The sequence below is a fragment of the Theropithecus gelada genome, chromosome 8 (genome assembly GCF_003255815.1).
Source record: "Theropithecus gelada isolate Dixy chromosome 8, Tgel_1.0, whole genome shotgun sequence".
Taxonomy (NCBI): Eukaryota; Metazoa; Chordata; class Mammalia; order Primates; family Cercopithecidae; genus Theropithecus; species Theropithecus gelada.
The window spans coordinates 37,656,158-37,672,998 of NC_037676.1; the positions used below are offsets into that span (position 1 = coordinate 37,656,158).

Consider the following 16,841-nt stretch of genomic DNA (forward strand, 5'->3'; position numbering starts at 1 on the left):
CCTCCAAAAAAAAAAAAAAAAAAAAAAAAAAAAAAAAAAAGAACTTATATTCCAGTGAAAGATAAACAAGCGAAGAGATAATAATAATAACTATTATTATATTAGAGATGAAGTTTTGCTCTTGTTGCCCAGGCTGGAGTGCAGTGGTGCGATCTCGGCTCACTGCAACCTCCACTTCCCGGGTTCAAGCGATTCTCCTGCCTCAGCCTCCTAAGTAGCTGGGATTACAGGCGCACACCACCACACCCGGCTAATTTTTGTAGAGACGGGGTTTCACCAATGTTAGTCAGGCTGGTCTCCAACTCCTGACCTCAGGGAATCCATCCCCCGACCCCCAGGCTTCCCAAAGTGCTGGGATTACTCACAGGCGTGAGCCACCGCGCCCGGCCATGAGGAGATAATTATAAAATAAGATGGTAAATGCTTCGTTAGCATAGTTAACAAGTGCTATAGGAACCCTGGGAAGGACAGTGATAACACGGGTGTAGGATGCCTGCATCCATCAACAATTGTGAGCGCCCACTGTGCCAAGCATGTTGGAGGAACAGTGAAATCAAAACAGATTCCCTGTCTTCATGGAGCTTACGTTCTAGCGAGGGAGACAGGCAGTAACAAAGAAGATGTAACATTAAGATGCAGGATGGTGTCATAGAACGGAGGTTTGGGGAAGGATTCCAGTCTGCTGGAAAAAGCGCTAGAATAAGGACAGGTGGCTGGAGAGGAGGTGGGTGGGAGGCAGGAATGGGTGAGGAAGGGCATGAGAGATGCTCTAAAGGGAGTTGCTAGGTGCAGCTGGATCGCAGATGAGATAGGGATAGGTTTTGGTTGGTTGGTTGTTTTTTCCTTACTACAGAGTTTGGAGGAAAATTCATTGCTTGGTTGTCAGCGCCTAAAGGGACACTAAAAGCTAAAGATGAACATACTCCCTTGTTTTACGGATAAAGAAAACAAGCCTCAGAAAGGGTGAAATAACTCGTTACAAGTTACTCAGCTAGTTGGAGGCAGAACCAGGATGCACCCAGTTTTCTGTGCAGCGCAGTCCAGGCCTCCCTCCCGTCCCAGGAGGCAGAAGCGGTTTGGGGTAAAGGCCACGCCCTTTGCAGGGCCGCCTGGGTCCCCCGACCCCGGCACACACCGCCCCCTCCTGCTGCTTCTCTGAACAGCAGCTCCCGGGGCCTCTTCCCGCCGCTTCCCTTCCAGCCCTGGACCCAGCGGGCGGAGAGGGCGACGTCCGCGGATCGCGGGGTCCCGGGGGCGCCCGCAGGCCTCGCGCCCTCCACCTGCTGCTAGGGGCTCCTTTGCCGGACGAGGAGGCGCCGCTTCACGGGCTCCCCGCAGCCCTGCGCGCCCCAGGCGCTCCGCATCTCCAGGCGCCCGCACCGGCGGGGCCCTGCAATCTGCGGAGAAGTTGGCGGCATCTGAAGCCACCTCCTTCCCCGCTTTACCAGCGGCGGGGACCCTACAGCCCAGCGCCCCACCCCGCCCTCCCTCGCCCCACCCTTCCTCCCGCCCCACCGCCTCCCCGCCCAGGGTCTGGGCACAGCCGCCCGCCGCCCAGCACAGGCGGGTGCAGCCCGGGCGCCAAGTTCCGCGCCATGGGAGGCTCCCACTCTCAGACCCCGAGGGGCCGAGAACCCGCCGGGGAGAGGCACCCGAGACCCACGGAGACCGCGTGAGTCCCAGAGCCCTCTCCAGGGGCCGCCTTTGGGGGTTTGCGTGCCAGCCAGGGATGGAGCGCGCGGGGTCCGTCCCAGAAAGGCTGGGGAAGGTGGGGTTCCCGCTGGCGGCAGCGGGGCACGAGCGCTCCGGGTTTGGTCAGCAGGGCCCCGGGGGCGTCCGGCTGGGAGCGTCCTGCCCCACCACGACCTGATCGCGTCCGGGCGAGACCGTGGTCCTGTCCCAGTCCACACGGCACCGGCGAGACAAGGGGACCCCGGCCTCGTCCAAGCAGAAAACGCACGTGTCCTAAAGAGCTCTGAAACATTCACAAGACAGAGTTATTTGCAGGGAGGTGAAACTATGAGAGAGGCACTCAAGTCTCAAAACGCAGCTGGCGTTGGCCCTCGGGGTCCAGGAATTTTGACGCAGTGCTTGCTGCTCGCAAGAACTCCCTCTCTTGTTTGCTCCAAGGGCTTCATGATGATCTCAGAAAAAAAGGGCAGTATTGTAGCAGCAGCAATTAGGCTTTTGTTCTGGAACAGCAACAATTGGGGACACCAAGTACTGTAATGAAAGCTGTGAAGGGAAAGTTTTAGAGAACGTGATTAGGAGCAAGTTCCACGGTTTGAAAGATGGTCCATGCTTATAGACAGAGAGGCGATAACAATTTATTTGGAAACCAAATAGTCTTTAAATATTTATTTATTTTTTGGAATGCATGCGTGTTTTGGAATTGCAGCAGTGTCAGGGAATCCATACTCTTTATTTTAATTCAGCCAATGTAGAAGCTATTTAGTTTGAGAAAGATACGCTTAACCATCACAAAAGCAGTCTGGACTGTTGGAGGGCTTTTGAATCATCTTTTCAAGGCAAAGTAGCTTTCCGAATATCCAAGTGCTAATTGTGGCTCCTAATGTTACCAATGTTCACAAATCTAAACTTACTTCAGGCAGCTTATTAATAAGAATAGCTGAGGCCGGGCGTGGTTGGCTCACGCCTGTAATCCCAGCACTTTGGGAGGCCGAAGGGGGCGGATCCCCTGAGGTCAGGAGTTCGAGACCAGCTTGACCAATATGGTGAAACCCCGTCTCTACTAAAAATACAAAAATTAGCCTAGTGTGGAGGCATGAGCCTGTAGTCCCAGCTACTTGGGAGGCTGACGCAGGAGATCGCTTGAACCCAGAAGGTGGAGGTTGTGGTGAGCCAAGATCACACCATTGCACTCCAGCCTGGGCAGCAGAGGGAGACTCCATCTCAAAAAAAAAAAAAAAAAAAAAAAGTAGCTGAGATTTACTGAGCACGTGACATGTGCAAAACACTTCTAAATGCCCCACATGTTATTTAACCCCCAATAGCGCTGAGCTATTATTGTTCTTGTTACTGTCTTCATTTTACTGGTGAGGGAACTGAAGCACAGAAAGATCAAGTAACCTCTCCAAGGTCACACAGCTAGAAAGTGGTGGACCCCAGAGCTCATGCTGCAGCTGCCTCCCGCCCAAGAGTTGGAACTATCCTAGGAAACAATCAAAACTTGTTTTAACTGGCAGAGCACACCCTCCTTTTTCCTTTAATTTTGTTTGAATAGGGAGGAAATCTGCAATAGCAATGCTTAGTAGCTAATAAGACAAAATTGCCAAAGTCAATTTAACTTGCAAAAAACAAATGTGAGAGGCAATATAACATTGAGAAGAAGTTAAGAGTTTGGGAGGCAAAGAGCCATGGGTTTAATTTCTAGGTGCTGCTCCTTAATGCTGGAGATCTTTTATCTGTTCCTTAACCCCTCTGTGTCTGTTTCCTTATGTGTGAAACAGGAATGATAACAATATCTACTTCACAGGCTATTCTGAGGTTGACATAAAATCATGTATATATGAATAATAAGTTATAGTTTATCTCTGAGCAATATACTCTTTTAGCTGAGGATGAAAGTTGACTATTTTTTGTAAATGTGTGGCCAAGTTTACTGTGTAACTTGAAAGTAAATAATGGAGTCATTTACTGATGGTATGCTGAAGAAATAAACTCAAGATGCGAGGTAGGGTTCAGTTGTTAGGGTGTTATCAGTTGTTAAATTATCCAATGGCTTGGCAACCTACTTGTTTTAACTGTATAATGTAAACATGTATAAAGGATCTCTCTCTTCATTGAGGCTCTGCATGCACCTTCAATATTTTGCAGAGCTTGCCTAAAAACAATCAAAATGAAAGCCCATCCCTGGTCTTTGCCTAGGAATACAGCCCTTCCCTACTCAAGTGAATACATGAAGCAAATAAACACATGCAATCAGTACTGGGATAACTGGCCTCATCTGCATGTGTAGATTCTGCTCAATGGGGCAGCCTCACAAATCATTTGGCATGCCCAGGTGGAAGACTCTAGAAATGCAAGATTCCAACCTGTAATATACATGAAAAGCAAAAAGGATGCTTTTTATCCAAGTTCTGCCTTGCTCAGATGTACAAGCGACAAGTCTCTCCAGGATACAAGAAAGTAGGAGGTTCATTGTTAATGTTACCCGGCTACAGACTTCCTGCCGAACATATGGCTGTCGTGGATAACGCTGACCTCAGGGAAGTTCTCCTACTCAGGCTGTAGCCTTTTCAAAATCTATTGTTCTTTTTTTAAAAAAATACATAAAAGTCACATGAATAATACATCAATGCTGGCATTTGTCTTTTGAGGGAGAAAGTATGTTTCAGAATGTTCACAATTTGTATTTCAGAATAATCTAATCAGGTACTAAAAGCAACTAGATTAAATCTCTCTTACAAGGACTCTATTGTGAAATATAAACAAGCATATATGTACATGAAAAGAAATGTCTGATTTTAAGATACAATTCATTATTATTGAGAAGCATAGCTGCTAACCTTCTCCAAACCCAAGAAGCCAATGAGCCAGCTTTGGTAAAAGCTAGTGGAAATTTCACTTCATTTATTCAAGGAGGCCACAAAGGAAGGTGATTAAGAGCAGAAATTGTGGAGTCAGGCAGACCTGGGTTGTAACCCCAGCTAGATCACTTAGGAGGTTAGTTCAGGAAACATTGGAAATACAGTTATTTAACTCTTCAGTCAGGCAAATTTCTGCGCCTGAAAAATGGCAATAATAATGAGACCTTTTTTTTTTTTGAGATGGAATCTCACTCTGTCACCCAGGCTGGAGTGCAGTGGCACGATCTCGGCTCACTGCAACCTCCAGGTTCAAGTGAGTCTCCTGCCTCAGCCTCCTGGGTAGCTGGAATTACAGGCGAATGCCACCATGCCCAGCTAGTTTTTATTTTTAGTAGAGATGGGATTTTGCCATGTTGGCCAGGCTGGTCTCGACCTCCTGACCTCAAATGATCCACCCACCTCAACCTCCCAAAGTGCTGGGATTACAGGCGTGAGCCACTGCGCCCAGCCTCAGACCTAATTTTTGAAGTGGTGTATATTAGTAACACAATGGCCAGCACTTAATGAGTGTGCAATACATAGTTATTACGAACACATTTGCACATATATGTACCCATGAACTAGAAGCTATGCTGGGCTCTTTGGAAGGTATATTCATGAGTAAGACAGGGTCTCTTCTCCAGGGAAGTTTGATTTGTGTGCCAATTCTACAAAGCCTGTGAGAAAAGCAAGGCAGTAACTTTTTTGAGTTAATTTTTCCTCATTTTTCACTTTCATTTTCCAGAAAGTTGTACTACCAAGAGGATGGAAATGCATTTGGGAATATGATAGTTTGATGAAATGTTTGAAATCACTCATTCCTTAGTTGTTTATCTTTTGGCGATGTGGCCAAGGTAGGTTTTCTATGAGTAGTGGGGAGTGGGGAATTTGTGGAGAGATTTGAAGGATGAGACAAAGCAGAACTTGTGATTCATTGGGGAATATGGCATGTAACTAACTCATCTGGCATTTGTTGTTTACCTTCTCTGCCTGGAATGTAAGATCTGCACCTGTTGTCAATTCTTACTAGTTAAGTTTCCAGACCAATCGTTTGCGTTTGGAATTTAGCATAATGAAAAGGTCAGTAGCAAAGTCAGGAGGAGTTTCTGACGTCTTCAGTGATTTTGCCGTCTGAATTTCTGATCAAGTAAATTAGGTGCAGGCTATGTGATATTCTAGTGAACTGCAAAGTCAGCAACAGCTAGGCTGAAGTGCCTTTTAATGAGCACGTCACTGTGGGACACATGTCCCTGACACTAAGCGGGAGGTACTGGCTTGGAGGTTTTAGACACAAGAAAATATGACTTAAAATAACTAAACTTAGGGAGCAACATTTGTAAATTCACTGCTTTCAGATTTATAATATTGTTTACCACCTTCTCAACACAAAATATTCGTTGTCATTAAAAGCATGTCAGTTCCCATTTGCTATAGAAGTTTTTTAAATGTCCATGTGAAAATGTCTTAGTGTATAATTAAGAGAGAGATTTAGAGTAAGTTTGTGGAGAAGACCCAGAGCAACCACCCTGTGATGAAAAGGTAAAAGAATTGTATTTAACTTGGAGTATTAATTGTATTAACTTGTAGTATTTAACCTGGAGAAGGGACCCAAGACATGTGGAAGTATATAATTTTTAGGAGATGTTGGCTGGCTCCATCTCCCGTGAAGCCAATCCCGAAGGAAACGGTTTGAATTGCATGACAAGGGAATTATTTGCATCTACTGAGTTTAGATATTGCAACTTCTAGACTATGAGGGTAGTTGAAATAGGAAAAAGAGTTAATAATGGGAAGAAAAATTCCTCTCTGCAAGCCATTAAAAAGTAAGATAGATACTCTATCAAGAGTGCAACCCTGAGGGAATTCAGCATCGTTTTGCTCCACAATTTCTTCTGCCTTTTAGCTGTAGTGGATAACTGTCCCCCACTGCTACTCCCCGCCACAGTCTCTCTCAGCTGGTACGTGGTTCAAGTATTAAAAATCAAGAAGAGCCTGGGCGTGGTGGCTCATGCCTATAATCCCAACACTTTGGGAGGCCGAGGCTGGTGGATTTCTTAGGTCAGGAGTTCGAGACCTGCCTGACCAATATGGTGAAACCCTGTCTCTACTAAAAATACAAAAATTAGTTGGGCATGGTGGTGTGCCTGTAGTCCCAGCTACTTGGGAGTCTGAGACATGAGAATTGCTTGAACCCGGGAGGTGGAGGTGGCAGTGAGCCAAGATTGCGCCACTGCACTGCAGCCTGGGTGATGGAGCGAGACTCCATCTTAAAAAAAAAAAAAACAAAATAAAAATCAAGAAGAGAAACGAAAAAAAAAAAAAAAAAGAGGATAGCTGCTGATGTTCTGAGATAAGGAAGTGGATTATTTGAAGTCTAAGTTGGTTAATAGCCAGGGTGGGCTATAGGGCGCATGAATTTGCTAATCCAAGGTCTGGAAATGCACTGGTGCCGTCCACCTGGTCATGGCACATGGAGGGCCCCCTTCTGAGGAAGCTCACTCTGGCTACTGTGGGTGCTTTTTGGTTGTTGTTTTTTATTGTGGTGAAAGATACATAACATAAAATTCACCATTTTAGCCATTTTTAAGTATACAATTCAGTGGCATTAAGTACACTGGACAACCATCACCACTACCCATTTCCAGAACTTTTTCAGCATCCCAAACAGAAATTCTGTACCCATTAAACAATAACTTCTCACTCCTCCTTCCCCCAGCCCCTGGCATCCACCATCCTATTTTCTGTCTCTACACATTTGACTACTGTAAGTACCTCATGTAAGTGGAAGTGTACAGTATTTGTCTTTTTGTGACTAGTTTATTTCCCTTAGCATAATGCCCCCAAGGTGTGTCCATGTTGTGGCATGCATCGGAATTTCTTTATGGCTGAATGATAATCCATTGTGTATATATACCACGTTCTGTTGATTCATTCATCTGTGAGTGAACATTTGAGTTGTCTCCACCTTTTGACTTTTTTGTTTTTTGTTTTTTGTTTTGTTTTTTGTTATTTTTTTGAGACAGAGTCTCACTCTGTCACTGAGGCTGGAGTACGGTGGCGTGATCTTGGCTCACTGCAACCTCCACCCCCCAAATTCAAGTGATTCTTCTATCTCAGCCTCCCTAGCAGCTGAGATTACAGGCATGCGTTACCAGGCCCAGCTAAATTTTGTATTCTTAGTAGAGACAAAGTTTCACCATGTTGGCCAGGCTGATCTCAAACTCCTGACCTCAAGTGATCCACCCGCCTCGGCCTCCCAAAGTGCTGGGATTACAGGCATGAGCCACCACATCTGGCCCTACTTTTTGGCTCTTGTGAACAATTCTGCTTTGAGCACTGGATACAAGCATCTGTGAGTCCCTGCTTTCAGCTCTTTGGAGTATATACCTAGGAGTTGGATTGCTGGATCATGTGATAACCCACATCACTTTTTGAGGAACCACAAAACTGTCTTCCATAGTAGCTGCATCATTTGTCATTCCCACCAACAAATGCATGAGGGCTCTAATTTTTCCACATTCTAACACTTGTTATTTTCTGTTGCTGTTTTTAAATAGGCATCCCAATGGGTGCGAAGTGGTATCTCATTTGTTTTTGTTGTTGTTGTCGTTGTTGTTGTTGTTTTTAGACAAGAGTCTCGCTCTGTCACCCAGGCTGGAGTACAGTGGCACAAACATAGCACACTGAAGCCTTGAACTCCTGGACGGAAACAATCCTCCCACCTTAGCCTCTTGAGTAGCTGGACCACAGGTGCACACCAACATCCCTAGCTGTTTGTTTTTAAAAAAAAAAATTTGTGGAAATGGGGCTCTCGCTATATTGCCCAGGATATGGTCTCAAACTCCTGGCCTCAAATAATTCTCCCCCCTCAGCCTCCCAGAGTGCTAAGATTACAGGTGTGAGCCACCATGCCTGGCCTCATTTTGTTTTAGCATAAACAAGACATCACTTTGGAGATCTAAGGATTTTAGGAGTTGCATGCCAGGAAATGGAGTCAGAAACCAGATACATTATTTACAATATCACAATTGTAAAGAAAATAAACCACCCATAATCTCATCATCCGGAGATAATTGTTAACATGCTGGGACATTTTTTATAGTCTCTCTTTGTCCACCAAGTATATTTTTCAAAAATGGAGTTATGATATGTCTTTTGTATTCTCATGTTTTCACTTAACATTGTAAACATTTCTCCATATTACTTTACTGAATTCAAAAATATGATTTTAATGCTAGCTTAATGGTTCATTATCTGTACATACCATAATTAATTTTTTTCCTAAATGGTTGATATTTAGGTTGGTTATCACTTTTGCTCATATAAACAACACAGTTAATAAACATCCTTGTCATTCTTTGTACATTTCTGAGTAATAACTTAGGATATATTCCTAGAAGTTCAATTACAGGATCAAATAATGTATAGCAAGATTCTAAAATTTGCTACATATTACTATATATTGTCAAATTTCCCTCCTCCCCCCAATTAATACCAAGTTATACTCCTCCCAGCACTTCATACAGTGACAGTTTCAGAGCATGCTTTTCTTTTCTTTTTCTTTTCTTTTCTTTTTTTTTTTTTTTTTTTTTTGAGACGCAGTCTCTCTCTGTCACCTAGGCTGGTGTGTAATGGTGTGATCTCGGCTCACTGCAACCTCCACCTCCCTGGTTCAAAGGATTCTCCTGCCTCAGCCTCCTGAGTAGCTGGGATTACAGGCGCCCACCACCACGCCCAGCTAATTTTTGTATTTTTAGTAGAGACAGGGTTTCACCATGTTGGCCAGGCTGGTCTTGAACTCCTGACCTCAGGTGATTCACCCTCCTCGGCCTCCCAAAGTGCTGGGATCACAGGCATGAGCCACTGCACCTGGCCCAGAGCATCCTTTTCAATGCCGGGCATTATCATTTTAAATCAACTTGGTAAAAAAAAAAATTGCAATCTTGTTTTAATTTTTTAATTCATTAGTAAGAGAAGGTTATGTTTATTAGCCATTTTGAATTCCTTAGTTTCTTGTTATTTCTCCTTGCCTGTTATTGACTGAGATATTAATTTTTCCATGTTTATTTGTAAGAGTTCTTTATCTTTATATGATGAAGCCAGCTAGCATTTATTGAGCACTTACCATGTGCTAGGAAAATGCTAAGGTCTCAGTCGGGCGCAGTGGCTCACACCTGTAATCCTAGCACTTTGGGAGGCCAAGGCGGGCAGATCACCTGAGGTCAGGGGTTTGAGACCAGCCTGGCCAACAACTTTGAAATACCATTTAAAAAATTCAGTATCAGGCCGGGCACGGTGGCTTACGCCTGTAATCCCAGCACTTTGGGAGACCAAGGTGGGTGGATCACCTGAGGTCGGGAGTTTGAGACCAGCCTGGCCAACATGGTGAAACCCTGTCTCTACTAAAAATACAAAAATTATCCGGGCATAGTGGCAGAAGCCTATAATTCCAGCTACTCAGGAGGCTGAGGCAGGATAATCGCTTGAACTGGGGGGATGGAGGTTGCAGTGAGCCGAGATCACACCACTATACTCCAGCATGGGTGACAAAGTGAAACTCCGTCTCAAAAAAAAAAAAAAATTATGTATCATAACCTCTCTTTCTTTCTAACTCTTGATGGTTTTTTTTTTTTTTTAAATAATGTGTAATTTTATTTCTGCCACATTAAACCTCCTCTTTGTCTAGGCCAACAAGAGTTTCCTCCTCCTCCAAGCACACACGTATTGGGCATTTGATTGTGAGAAACTCCTCAGATCATTGGAACTTGGTATGAAGTTACATACCTGTCCCTCCCCTCCAACCTGTGTGCTAATTATATTATGGAAAATAATCTTTATCTTGCTTTTTTCTCCCAAGAAAGCCTTGAGTCTCATCCAGAAGTCAGATAAGTGCTGGATCTCTTCTTCTCTTTGCTTGAATGACAAGTAGTTTTTTCTGATTCTAAAGAAGGAGACTGTTGTCCACACACGAATATCCACAAGGCTAACACTGCCCCTTTATTAGTCAGGAAGATATTTGGTTTTCAGCTTTCCCTTGATGGTTTTTGTCTTTTTATTCCCATTCATTGAACTAATGTTAATTTTTTTCTATTCACTCTCTTTCATTCAACAAGTATTAATTGACTGCCTTTTTATGTTTAGACACTGTGAACATTATTATGTATGTGGGAATTTACATGAGCAGAAGAAAGCATTTCTAGACGTATGAAATCTGAACATTTGTTTATAATACTGCAGACAGGACATATGCCGAAAAGTCAAACAAGAGGAAATGACCTTGTGAATGGAGGGGGATGTGTGAAGCTGGAAAAAAATAGGACATCTATAACTGAGCTTTTCTCATAGATTTTTTTTTAACCATCAATTTTCAGTCCATCTGAAGGTTGCATTTTAAGCATTTTAACTTCCTCTGCTGAAATGGTGGCACCTTCAAATGCTGTCGGTCATCAGTATGCTTTGTCAGGCATACATTTTTCAGGAACAGTTTTTAGAGTTTATTTTTTATAATAATAGGACATAAAGCACAGCAGATTTAATATAAGGAATGGCAAATGATGAACCACTGTTCTCTGCTCTTCCTTTATCTTCCAGCTCCTTTACTTTTATTTGTGGAGACTTGGTACCCTTGAAGAGTGACTATCCACAAGGATCCCTTACTGTGACATTGCTTCATTCCCAGAAGGCTTACTGTAACAGATACTTTGGATGTAATTTTTTCATTGTTTATACAATTGCACAATACTACAGTTTTATCTTTATAAATCTTATATGTCTGCTACATATGATATTAATAACACTTCTAGGCAAAATACATTATATTTAGCCTCCTAAAATTTGGGAATGTTACATAGAAACATTAGAGTCCTGTCTATTTTTGGAAGGTAGAGTAGTTCCATTTCTGAGAAAACCCATCCTATTTATCTGTCTTATACTCTGCATGTTCTCATAAAAACCTGACGGCATGGAATGTCACTGGTAAAGATGGGAGCTCCCAGAAACCTTACAAAGATGCTTTGCTGTACAGCAATAGTTCTGAAAACTGTTCAGAGATCCCTTGATAATATGATCAAACTTAGGGATCTTTCCCTGTGAAAATACACATATACACAATATGTGAAATGAGGACTGTCAGAGACCCTGAAACCTATCTATTATCCCATTTAATCCTGTCGTGGATCCCATGAAATAGACATTATTATCTGCATTTTACAGATGAAGAAACTGAGGCCTAGAAAAGTTGAGAAACTAAGGCCACAGAGCTAGGTTTCAGTCCTGATGAACCTGGCTGAAGCAGAGAACACAAATTACCAGTCAATTCCAGAGTGTTTCTGCCACCCAGGAAACTCATTAACCAGTAGAGGCTTCTGTTTATCTACTAGAAAAGGAGTTTTTATGGCTATTTCCTACTGATAAGATAGTTTCAGGGAAGTAAATGTTTGAGAAAACATTGTCCAGCTCATTCTATAGCTAAATAGCTATAGAGAAATCCTGTATTGCTTTTACACAGAACCGAAAGTCTCCTGGGTTTCTTTGCTGAAGTATTTTTCTCTATGAGTCTTGCTTTCCTAACAACGGCAAAATGTTATGTTTCTATGGCTACATCAAAATTTTTCTTAAATAGGGGTTTGAGAAAACAAAACTAGGAAAGCTTGGGCAAGATATGAAGGTAGGAAGATGACTGATACTTCCTTTGCCTTTTCACACCTGTGTATCCATTGGCCTCAGAAGGCCGTCGAACCCCTTGATGACTGAATGATATTCAGGCGGTGGCATTTCCGGGCAGATGTGTGTGAAGCCGTGATTCCTAATAAGTGCCCCATGGGCCATAGTAACAGCACTTGGGAACACAGGTCAAGTCCTTATAACCTGGGCCCTTCACAGTTGATACCCAAAGCAGAGAATGGCAGGTTCTCTTGAGGACAAGACTAGAACCAAGAGATGTGCGCAAATTTCAGGAATACCTGGCAATAAGGGGGAAGAAGAGAGACAGGGAGAGTAGAGTCTAGAGAAGAGAGAGAGAGAGTAAAGTCTAGAGTGGGCTTCTTTCACCTCTTTTCCATCTCCTTCCTGCTTCTTGCCAGGTGGAGGGCTCTGTTCTGCCACCAGGGGGCGCCAGCCACCATCCACTAAGTTTTTGGCTTGGATTGGCTTGGTGGGAAGCAAGAGATTCTTCAGTCAACTCCTTTGATGGGTGGGATAAAACGACAGGGCCATTCAGATACTGATTTATAGTACACGTAGGAGAAAAGAAAATAGATTAGGGGCCGGGCACGGTGGCTCACGCCTGTAATCCCAGCACTTTGGGAGGCTGAGGTGGGAGGACCACTTGAGCCCAAGAGTTTGGGACCAGTCTGGGCAACATAGCAAGACGCTATCTGTACAAGTAATTTTTTAAAAAAATTAGTCAGGTGTGTTGTCGGCACCTGTGGTCCCAGCTACTCGGGAGGCTGAGGCGGGAGGATCTCTTGAGCCCAGGAACTCAAGGCTGCAGTGAGCTGAGATTGTGCCACTGCACTCCAGCCTGGGTGACAAAGTGAGATCCTGTCTTGGAGGGGAGGGGAGGGGAGGGAAAGGAAGGGAAGGGAAGGGAGACAAAATTGACCTTTTGACACCTCATTCCTTCTGCTGGCCGGGATCCTGCCTCTCAGGGGTGTGTCTTCAAATCCTGTGATTCACAGAGAACTTTCTGTAGCTTCTGAGAAGTTGGGAGTCTCCCTTCTGCAGTCGTTCAGTGCTTGTTCATTTGTATCCGCTGGTTAAACTGCAGTATAAACACCCTGCATTGGATGCAGAGGGGACTCATTGTGACTTTTTGTATTTATAGAAATACAAATGTTGAAGAAATTCTCTTCACATGCAAATGTGTTGATGGACGGTGTGTTGGAACGTTCTGGTGCCCTCTGGTGGCTGCTACGGCTTCTGGCTGGTGAAGCTGCACAGCAGAAGGAACGGGAGTGTCAAAAGTTCAATTTTGTCCTCCTCCATCCTTGATAATTGTGTGCTTGTTTGACTGATTCCATACCCCTGGATGAATGGTCCAGGGGCTGAGCAAGAAGCTGTGTGTTAGGACTGAAGTGCTTGAGTGTGTGTGTGTATCAGACACAGACCTTGAGGGGTATATGTGCAATATGTGTGTGTCACCATATATATGTGAAACTGTGTGTGGGAGGTGTGTGTGTGACTGTGGGCTTATATGAGAGTGAGGGGGAGGTGTGGTGTGTGTGGTTGTATGTATACAGGAGACTCAATGTGTGGGTGGGGATGTGTGGTGTGTGTGAGACTGTGTATGTAAGACTGTCAGGGGAGGTGTGTGTGTGACTGTGTGTGGTGTGTGTGACTATGTGTGTGGGGTGTATATGTGTACATGAGACTGTGGGGGTGGGGGTGTGTGATATGTGTGGTGTGTGAGAGACTGTGGTGTGTGTATATGAGACTGTGGAGGTGGAGGTATATGGTGTGTGTGTGAGACTGTTGTGGGGGAGGTGTGTGTGACTGTGTGGTGTGTGTGTGTGTGAGACTGTATGGATGGGGATGTGTGTGGTATATGTGTGACTAGGTGTGTGGTGTGTGTGTGCATGAGACTTGTGTATGGATGGGGGTGTGTGGTGTGTGTGACTGTGTGGTGTGTGTATGTGTATGAGACTGTGTATGGGTTGGGGGTGTGGTATGTATGACTACATGTGTAGTGTGTATTTGTGTATGTAAGACTGTATGGGTGGGGGGTGTGTGTGGTATGTGTGTAACTAGGTGTATGGTGTATGTGATACTGCATGGGTGGGGGTGTGTGGTATGTGATTATGTGTGTGGTGTGTGTATGTGTATGAGACTGTATGAGGTGGGTGTGTGGTGTGTATGTGACTGTGTGTGGTGTGTGTGTGTGAGACTGGGTATGGGTGAGGGTGAGTGGTGTGTGGCTGTGTATGTGGTGTGTGTGTATGTGAGATTGTGTATGGGTTGGGGGTGTGGTAACTGTGTGTGGTGTGTGTATATGTATGTGAGGCTGTAGGGGTCAGGAATGTGGTGTGTGTGACTATGTGGGGGGGTGTGTGTGTGAGAGAATGGGTATGGGTGAGGGTGTGTGGTGTGTGTGATTGTGTGTGTGGTGTGTGTGTGTGTGAGACTGGGTATGGGTGAGGATGTTTGGTGTGTGTGACTGTGTGTGTGGTGTGTGTGTGTGAGACTGGGTATGGGTGAGGGTGTGTGGTGTGTGTGTGTGTGGTGTGTGTGTGAGACGGTATGGGTGAGGATGTTTGGTGTGTGTGACTGTGTGGTGTGTGTGAGACTGGGTATGGGTGAGGGTGAGTGGTGTGTGTTTGTCTGTGTTGTGTGTCTGTGTATGTGAGACTGTGTATGGGTTGGAGGTGTGGTGTGTGTAACTGTGTGTGGCGCGTGTATGTATGTGAGGCTGTATGGGTCGGGGTGTGGTGCGTGTGACTATGTAGTGTGTGTGTGTGAGACTGGGTATGGGTGAGGGTTTGTGGTGTGTGTGATTGTGTGGTGTGTGTGACTGTGTGTGTGGTGTATGTGTGTGAGACTGGGTATGGATGGGGGTGTGTGATATGTGAGACTGCTGGGGAGGTGCGTGTGTGACTGTGCATACGAGTGGTATGTGTGTATACATGAGACTCTGTGTGGCGTGGCGTGTGTGTGAGTGTGAACACGAATGCTCCCTGCGCTGCAGTCTCTGGCTCTCCCCCATCCTTCCTCACGCAGCAGCGCAGGTTTGGCCACAGAGGTCGGAAGCCCGTGGCTTCCCTGCTGAGCTAAGAGCCCTCTTCAGGCCCTGTGGTGTCACTCTAGCTGACAGTGTCACGTCCACGATTTCTCACGCCCTTTATGAAGCAGAGAGGTTTTGATGCCGCATTGTTTAGCAGCATGCAGACATCTCCCTAGGGGCGGTACATTTCCTGCCTTCTGAACAATCTCTTGGGGAGTGTGGATTTCGGTCCCGGCGCCACCCACGGGTTTTCCCTCCCAGGCCCCCTCCGCCGCGCTCTCCCCCTTCGCACATTCGGAAACCCTCTTGGGAGCTGAATCATGTTCTCTCCTTTTTTGGTCCTAGTTGAGCTCTTCGACTTTCATCACCAGAGGCTTGAGATCTGTGAAAGAATCAGTTCCTCGCAGGCTGCGGTCTGTGCCGCGCCTGCTTTGTATGTCACACTCAGAGAGGAGCAGTGCCCTTGGAGTGCCCTGCTCTTGCTGAGAGTTGCGCGATAGATGCCTTTGAATGACTGACTTTAATTAATGTGGCTGTCTGGAGATAAAATGATTCTGAATATCTTATTTGGGGAAGAAAAAAAGCCAGCTTCTTTCTTACGGGAGAAGAAAAGGACTCCAGCACCAGGAGTCTCTTCTGTATCCCTGAGAGTCGGGGGAACTCTTTTAATGTGGCCCTTGATGGTGTTGTGGAGGGAGAGTGAATTCTGGCAATCTCTCAGCAGCTTTTTGCCAAACAGATGGGCCAGGAGCCGCGGAACCAGGCTGAGGAATGCTGCCTCACGGTCTCACATATCCATTCCTGGCACCCACCAGCCCAGGGAATGCCTCTACCAGTTGTCAGCGTGAGGCTTACACAGCATCTTAAATAAAGGGGATTATTGAACCAAGAGGCCGGGGACTGATGGAAATGCCCGCCTTGCTGGTTCGTTGAAAAGGTTTGGCGAGGTTGTCAGGAGACATGAATTAGATGGGCTTGGGTCTTGTGCCCTTTGCTAAACCAAGTGCTGTATTGGGAAAGAGACGCGGAGAGACAGGGGTGGGAGATGCTCTTCAGTCAGGCCTGAGTCACTTGCCCAACCCTGCGTTGGAGTGGGGGTTGGAGTCATGATCTCCAAACCGCAGGTCCCTAGAGTTTCAGAGAAAATGTGGATTGTGGATGGAAGATGGGGGGTGACAGGAGGCAGACAAGGACAGAAAATCCCTCTTCCAGCTATGATTTGGCTGTGAGTTTGGCGCTCATGACACCATACACTTCCGAGGTTTGTTAAGGGGTTTCAGGATATTGTGGACAAAAGGGAATAGCAAATGATGTTCAGTCCATAAGTACCATTTGGAGGAGGAAATAATTGAACTTGCTGCTGATCAAAAGCTTTTGTCTCCAGTTTGGATGTTGGAGACAGGTTTCTGTGTAAGAGAGTGAGGGTGTACAACATGATTGAGAAAGAAAACATAAGTGCTCATGGGCGTCACCTAGAGGCCTTCTTATAACACAGATGGCCAGGCCCACCCCAAGTTTCTCATGCAGTAGAGGTG

At 45.3% G+C, this 16,841-nt stretch overlaps 1 protein-coding gene across 20 annotated transcripts in view; it reads left to right on the forward strand.

Moving 5' to 3' along the window:
* Positions 1–16,841, forward strand: part of TACC1 (transforming acidic coiled-coil containing protein 1) — a 130,683-nt gene that overhangs the window by 33,249 nt on the left and 80,593 nt on the right. For 4 of the 20 annotated variants that reach the window (XM_025393272.1, XM_025393279.1, XM_025393289.1 and 1 more), the window contains exon 1: positions 1,508–1,672. The exons of 14 other annotated variants lie outside the window; for them this stretch is intronic. In XM_025393272.1, coding sequence (XP_025249057.1) covers positions 1,596–1,672 — 77 coding nt within the window. In that variant the 5' untranslated portion in view covers positions 1,508–1,595. Of the gene's footprint in view, positions 1–1,193; positions 1,673–16,841 lie in introns of those variants that run through there. 2 more of the 20 variants (XM_025393271.1, XM_025393286.1) reach the window with 2 other exon arrangements.